The sequence below is a fragment of the Eurytemora carolleeae genome, unplaced genomic scaffold, assembly GCF_000591075.1.
Source record: "Eurytemora carolleeae unplaced genomic scaffold, Eaff_2.0 scaffold593, whole genome shotgun sequence".
Classification (NCBI taxonomy): Eukaryota; Metazoa; Arthropoda; class Copepoda; order Calanoida; family Temoridae; genus Eurytemora; species Eurytemora carolleeae.
In genome coordinates, this window is record NW_019397108.1 from 53511 (window position 1) to 61675 (window position 8165).

Genomic DNA, 8165 nt, shown 5'->3' on the forward strand with positions numbered 1-8165 from the left:
CCCCCCCCTGGCTACGGGCCTGGGGGGGGGGGGTCCAAAAATCGTTCACTAGGACAGACCCTAACCTCCCTAAGCACAGTTAACCATTTTTTTGCACAATGAGCGGGCTTTGAAAATTTAAATTGAACCATTTTAACTCCATAGGCCTTTATTTAGTCTTGAGTTAGATACAGAATTAACCCCCTCCACCACCATAGCTATTTTATAAATTAGTACAAATTAGTAGTATGTTTGTTAAATAATCAAAAATTTCCTTTTTTAATGTATTGCATACTGCGTACCTCATTTAAAATTTTAAAAAATTTCTATGAAGAAATTACTGTAAAAAATAAACCGGAAAATAAACGTTATTAAATTACTAGAATCCCCCAATAGAAAATATAATCTACAGTATATAATTAACTGTATAATAAAGCAGGTATAATATGTGTGTAACCTGATATATCAACAAATAAACCTCACGTAAGCAGTGTTTCTGTTTACTGCCTGAAGGGTAAATATAAACTGATCAGCTGATAGCTGATTACAGAGACATCTATATGGATTAAACCAACCAACAGCGTCCTCTATACTTAGAACCAACCAACCATTGACTGCTCTAGGAAAGGGAGAAAGGTCGGGTTCTAGCAGACAAGAGACAACTCTCCAATGATAGATAGATAATTAAACAATACAGAGTCTAGAGATTATAGAGATAAAAATTGAAATTAACAGGGTTACCCACAAAGGATGAACTTTGAAGACGACTGTACGGATTTTTACTATCCATTATTCTTACACATTATTCTTTATAGTTGTGGTTACTGACAGCTCTAATCCATGATCATGGTGGATCCATATATCTAACTCGAGGGGAGGAAGGCCAACCACATCAATCTCTAGTCCGAACCACATTCTCCTCATTTTCTCGTCCGAACCACCTCGAAATCCTCGTCCTTTCAATATTATTTTTTTTAAGTGTCTAATCCTTCCAGATAAAACTATTTTTAAAGAATCGGGCCACGTTAGGGCATAAATGAAATATCAAATTTTTGTAAATCGAAAAAAAAGTTTCAATTGAATTAAAGATTTGAAGTTTAATGTCTTTAAAAATGTTCACCTTTTTTACGCACATTTTCAGATATTCCTGGTGTGGAATGCCGCAAATAATTCCAAGTTTTACCTAAATAAAGTTAAACATCATTCTCATGGGTTTGAAGATTCCAACACAATATAATCATTGCAATACTTTATTCCATCCATATTTTATGCCCTAACGTGGCCAGATTTTTAAAAAATAGTTTTATCTTCAAGAATTGGAAACTTTTTAATACAAAATAATCGAAGGACGAGGATTCCGAGGTGGTTCGGACGAGAAAATGAGGAGAATGTGGTTCGGACTAGAGATTGATGTGGTTGGCCTTCCTCCCCTCATCTAACTGCCTTTAAACTATCATTTGAACTATTGATTGTTTGAACTATTGTTAATTCTAACTACTGATAATGACGTCATTTCCTGTAGTTTAAAAATTGCACATTATTTTATCTACTCATTTGAACTTTTAAATATACAGTCTAAAAGTTTTATATTTCATGGAAAAATATATATATAGATCAAAGGGGGACATTCGCCCCCCCCCTGAATTTTGAATTTTTTGTTCCTATTTTCAGAATAGCTTCTCAATAGCATGCTTAATTAAGGGAAAGAAACCCTAGTGCAAAACAGGAAAAATATCTGTCTTAATAAACTATAATGTGTGAAAAGTTAAAAACTAGTTTTTTAGTCTTTAGTCATTAAATTTGACTCTTTTTGAGTCTTTTAAGTCAAAAAAGGCGAAATTTTTTGTTCCTAATTATGAATTTTATTGTTCCTAACAAATCTTGCCCCCCCCCCCTCACTTAAATCCTGTATCCGCCCCTGACAAAAAAGTTACATGATCCAAATAATAAAATAATAAAAATAATTCAAATGACCAAAAAAGAATAGTTTAAATAAGCAAAAAAAATAGTTCAAATGAGCTAAATTATAGTTCAAATAAGCAAAAAACAGTTCAAATGGGAAAAAAAGATTTTCAAAAATAGCAAAAAGATAGTTCTAATGAGCAACTATTTTTTAGCAATCATTTGAATTATATTTTTCTTCATTTAAACTATTATTTTGTTCATTTGAATTTTGAACCATTATTTGTCTCATCTAAACTATTTTTGTCTTGTTTAAAATACATTTTTTGGCTCAATTAAACTATGTTTTTGCTCATTTGAACATTTTTTTTTGGTTCATTTGAACTATAATTGGGTCCGTCCTATTATACGATTTTTGTTCTTCTCTCTCCTCTAATTCCAAACCAAACCCTGAACCTTGTTCTCCTCTCTCCTCTAATTCCTAACCCTGAACCTAGAAAGTTTTCCAACGGTTTTTCTTCCAAGGACCTGGAACTCTATTCCATTGGAAATAAAATCTTCATAACAAGTTTTAAAACATGATTTAAAAAAAGCTTTTTTAAAGAATGCAGTAATTTTCATGGTATAAATCGAAATTGCTTTTCTTGCTAAATCTTGATTCTATCCCCTTTCCCCTGTTATTAAAACAAAACAAAAAACATACAATATTAAAAACTTTGTGTGCTGGGTTGTCCTCCCCCCCCCCCCCACTTCTTTTTTTCCTCTCTATTCTTCAATACCTTTCCTCTATCTACTCCACATTACGTTGCTTTCCTCAAGATCTGTTTTTGTTTCATTTAATTTTATTTTAATTTAACATGTATTTATGACTGCAAAAGGGCTTCTCATTAAAAACAACCAGCAATGGTTAGAGAGGTCCTGGCTAAATTAAAATGTAAAAATTGTGCACCTGTAATTTTTATTTATTAAAATATTTACTCAAATATATATATCTATCTATCTATCTAACCTGGTTCTCCCTTCTACCCCAACTCATAACCCTGAACCTGTTTCTCCTCTCTTCTTTAATTCCTAACCCTGAACATGGTTCTCCTCTCTCCTCTATAATTCCTATCTCTGAACCTGGTTCTTCTCTCTTCTCTAATCCCTAACCCTGCACCTAGTTCTCCTCTCTCCTCTAATTCCTAACCCTGAACCTGGTTCTCCTCTCTCCTCTAATCCCCAACCCTGAACCTGGTTCTCCTCTCTCCTCTGTCATTGTAAATTGATACTTCATAGGGACTGTCATTGTAAATTGATGCTTCAAGGGACTGTCATTGTAGATTGATACTTCAAAGGGACTGTCATTGTAAATTGATGCTTAGAGTGTAGAGTGTAGAGTGTAGAGTGTAGAGTGTAGAGTGTAGAGTGTAGAGTGTAGAGTGTAGAGTTTTCACTTAAAAGCTTTGTCTGATAAAGAATACATGAGATATTCATAATATCTCTTATAAAAAATGGTTATTTTCTCTAGTGGTTTCCCTGTGAGAATAAGTAATTCAATTTTCGGAACAAAATCAAATATTTAAACCTCAATATCTTTAGAACTCGATGCTGTAAACCTTTGATATTTCAAACTCAGATTATTTGATCTACCAGAATTCATAGTTTAAAATATCTAAGGTCTGCAACATTTGGTTCCAAAGATATAGTGATTAGAGAATCAGAGTTTGTGGCAAAGACTCAATTCCTTTGCGGATTTCTTGAAATAGAAGCAAGGAAGATTGTGCGAATTAAACACATTTTTTATCAGATAAAGGTTTGAAGAATACCGTTGTAAGTCGGGTTTGCGCTCTTTAAATAAAGGGTAATAAAGTATCAATTTACAATGGCAGTCCCTATGAAGTATCAATTTACAATAACAGCTAGTCCCTTTGAAGTATCAATTTACAATGACAGCTAGTCCCTTTGAAGTATCAATTTACAATGACAGTTGCTATTAAGTATCAATTTACAATGACAGCTAGTCCCTATAAAGTATCAATTTACAATGACAGTCCCTTTGAAGTATGAATTTACAATGACAGCTAGCCCCTTTGAAGTATCAATTTACAATGACAGTCCCTATGAAGTATCAATTTACAATGACAGCTAGTCCCTTTGAAGTATCAATTTACAATGACAGTCCCTATGAATTATCAATTTACAATGACAGCTAGTCCCTATGAAGTATCAATTTACAATGACAGTCCCTATGAAGTATCAATTTACAATGACAGCTAGTCCCTTTGACTTTTCCCTTATGTCCATTTGACAGCCCAAATTTTTATTTTGAATAATCTTTTTGTTTGTTTATCTTCTTGTGATTTTTACATTTTTTTTATTTTTTTTTATAGATGTTGATGGTTATTATATCGTTAGAACTGACGAGGGTCAACCCAGACCGAAATATTTTTTCAATAAATGTGGAACTAACATCTACTTTTTTACTCTACAGAGGTTTGGTCCATCACCATGACTGAATTTTAGAAGTATCAATTTACAATGACAGCTAGTCCCTGTGAAGTATCAATTTACAATGACAGTCCCTTTGAAGTATCAATTTACAATGACAGCTAGTCCCTATGAAGTATCAATTTACAATGACAGTCCCTTTGAAGTATCAATTTACAATGATAGTCCCTTGAAGCATCAATTTACAATGACAGTCCCTTTGAAGTATCAATTTACAATGACAGTCCCTATGAAGTATCAATTTACAATGACAGTCCCTTGAAGCATCAATTTACAATGACAGACATAAATAAAAATAGTTATAGACATGCAAATTTATTTATCAGCTTACAATTTAGTTTTTTTCACAAGAACTGCTTGTATACGGTATTATTTTAACTATTCACTTGTGATATGTTATTTTTGCGTAAATTATACTGTGTACAACATGTACAAAGATGTAAAATGTACATGTGTATTGTTTATGATATATATTGAAACATAAATACTGAATGTTCTGTTCGAGTTTTAATCTTATTTTTGATATACATTCTGAATCTTCAGTTGAATAAAATGTTTTCTTTTTCTCTGGAACAGTAGGGTTTGTTATGGAACCCTGAGATACTGAATGAAACACAGAGCTACATCAAGGAATCAGTGATATTTTTAATGGAACTATAAGCGTTCAAGTCAAAACCATAACGGAACACCAAGCTAGACTCTTCGGAACGCTAAGCTACTCCAAGGAAAACCAGTTTCTTCATGGAACCCTAAGATACTTGATAGTAATGTATGCAATTCCAAGGAACACTGTGTTTCTTCACTCAACCCTAAGATTTAAGATGGAACCCTGATGTGTATAATGGAACATTTGGAAACTTCATGGAACACTGGACTTTATTCTAAGAAACACTATGCTTCTCCATGGAACAGTGACTTACTCCGAGGAACTCAATGCTTCTCCATGGAGATATAGAATGGAACATTATCAACTTCTTACTTCAAGGAACACTGTGTTTCTATACGGAACCCTTAGATTTAAAATGGAACCCTGATGTACATTGTGGAACTCTTAGATATTTGATGGAACACTAGTCTGCTCAAGAAACACTGGGCTACTCCAAGGAACACTTTGCTTCTCCTTGGAACCCCTCACATAATTTACGGAACACTGATGGGCTGAGGGGATACTAACAGCTAATCTTCACATCATTAAAACACTGGCGCTCCGTGGAACATATTGATTTGTATTTCATTCAATATTAAGCTGTTCCAAAACACAGCTAGGAACAGGTCGTTTATACTAACAAGAAGTGTAACAGTAAGAATATATTAGGCTGCTCCAGTTTAGCTGCTCCTAGCTATCCGAGCATTGAGCAGCTCCTAAAAATGAATTTCTAGCCGGAGTTATTCCTAAATTCTCCCAATTGATCCAGGACAGCCTGGCTGTAAGATCGCTGGTGTTCCAGTGAATACTTCCCGGGGTTCGTAGTTCTCCTCTTAAACTTCGCTCTATATAATCCACAGGTTCAAGCTCACTCTGGAGGATCTCCCGGAGAAGAGAAATGTACGCGATCGCCAATCTCAGAGTATCAATCTTAGACAGACGTTTCTCATATGGGAATGTGGGTACATGTCGTCGTAGTTCCTCAAACGCAGAATTGATGCTTGTACAGTTTCCAACCCTCTTGGTTTCTCGTACAGGATGAACCCGGAGGGTGTGGAAGTATTCTCCCTCCTCCGTCTCCTGCTCCTCGGGAGCGTGGTAGTGAGGGAGGAGGGGGTAATGCACCCCACCCTCTCCCTCCTTCATGTTGTTGTTAGTGTAGTTAGCAATGTAGTACTGGGAGGGTACCCAGGAACCGGACATGTCGAGTGTTTCCTTCCTTTGTATTTACTGTTCATGTTCCTGACAACCATATTCCCCCATAGTTCCCCCCGGATACTCTAAACCAATCACAGCACACCACAGGTCCTCCGACCAATCACAGAGCAGGAGCAGGAGATTATCAACCAATCAGAAGAGAGGATCTCCGCCCCCCATCGGAGTATATCATTTGCAGAAATCTGCTCTTAACAGAATACTTTACAGGCTCTTTTTCTTTTCAAACTCATTTTTCATAATAAAAAACAATATTTTCAATAAACTCCATTTTTAAGAACTATAATTTCAAGAAGAAACAGCAATTGTCAATAAATCTACTCGAAGAAAATTTTAGATATATCTTCTTTTCTACAATAAATTATTTCATGGGTCAAAGAAATTGAATTTCTTTTACTCTTGGAAACTTTTCGTTTGCTGTTATTATGATATTCCGTTTTAACATTTTTTTTAAACCAATTCCAAGCAAATACTTCCTTTTTTCAGGCCCTTTTTTTACACATCCATTCTGAATTAGATTGAAAATTATTCATTATTTTAATCATTAATCATTATCAAATATTAAAGATTTATTGATGTTTAATAAGTGAAAGCTAATATATTAAATTGTTTTGCATAATTTCAAATAATGCTTATTCGCTCTATGAGTTATTTTTCAGTTTTTATTTTGATTGAATTTTTTTTAATTCTAAATTTCATCAGTTCAAAATTTATTCAAAGCAAAAATAAAATGGCCTGTAACTGTGTATGCTCTACAATAAAAAACTTATCTTTTTAAGTAAAAAAAGTGTCAAATAATCATTATATTTTTGCTGTCTTAATCTTAAAAGTTAATTATCTAAATTATCTATCTACCTTTCTATCTATCTATCTATCTATCTATCTATCTATCTATCTATCTATCTATCTATCTATCTATCTATCTATCTATCTATCTATCTATCTATCTGTCTGTCTGTCTGTCTGTCTATCTATCTATCTATAGATGAGCGTGTGTGCGTATGGTAGACGTGTATAAGAGTGCGTGAAGAATTTGAATAGTTTTCTAGTGGTTTAACTCACTTCACTCCAGTAGAACAGGGAGGGAATATATCTTGGTTTTAAACTTTAAACAAACTTTAAACAATGTTTGAACAAACTTTAGACAAGCTTTAGTCAAACTTTAGATAAACTTTAGACAAACTTTATACAAACTTTAGTCAAACTTTAGAAAAACTTCCTGGACATCCTGAGTCCTGTCTCAGGTGCTCCACTTTAAAAGATCTTTTTCCTCCCTGAGAAGGCTGATGATTTGGATGAGATCCTCTCAATCCTGTGCAAGGCTAAGTGCCTTGGCTATGCTCAACATTCACAGAGATGTCAAACTTGACATCTCTGAAATCAAGAACTTATACAAAGTAAAACATCCTTTAAAGTTTGAACATTTGGTTAAAAGGAAAAAATTCATCCATTTATTTTGGAATATAATAGCCATTTTTGGGAGTTTCAAAAACATTACTTTAAGCGAGGATATTTGTCATTTTTAGACAAAGTAGAAGGGTTTTTTGAGTACTCAAAAATTCCCTAAGAATGTCTCAATGTCTCAATGTCAATAAATAAACTCTTTTAAACAAAATATTAGAATTTTTATTTTTTATTCATCTTCATAATATCATGATGAGGCCGAGGGACAAGAAGCCTTGATTTTAAATAATGAATTTTTTCCTTAAGCTAAAGTACCATTCATTTATTTTTTATGTATATTGTATATGTTAACTGAAAAGTTTCAGACACTAAAATGTAACCCTTAAAAGCTTAAATACACTTGTTAAAAAGGTTAGTCTTTATAGCGTACATTGACAATGTAATAAAGAAAACCATATACCACCGTAAAAACAAACCAAGCTTTAAAAAAAAAAAATCCTGGTTACGGGCCTGCCCCCCCTGAGCCCCC

At 33.7% G+C, this 8165-nt stretch overlaps 1 protein-coding gene across 1 annotated transcript; it reads right to left on the reverse strand.

Moving 5' to 3' along the window:
- Positions 1–4697: 4697 nt before the first annotated feature.
- LOC111711909 (helix-loop-helix protein 13) lies at positions 4698–6486 on the reverse strand. Its single transcript, XM_023486394.1, has one exon. It carries the CDS (start codon positions 6218–6220, stop codon positions 5708–5710), a length of 513 nt encoding a protein of 170 aa, XP_023342162.1. The 5' UTR covers positions 6221–6486; the 3' UTR covers positions 4698–5707.
- Positions 6487–8165: the final 1679 nt, after the last annotated feature.

Coding starts and splice junctions, on each gene's coding strand:
- LOC111711909 (XM_023486394.1), bottom strand. CDS start 6,220: ATGTCCGGTTCCTGGGTACCCTCCCAGTACTACATTGCTAACTACACT.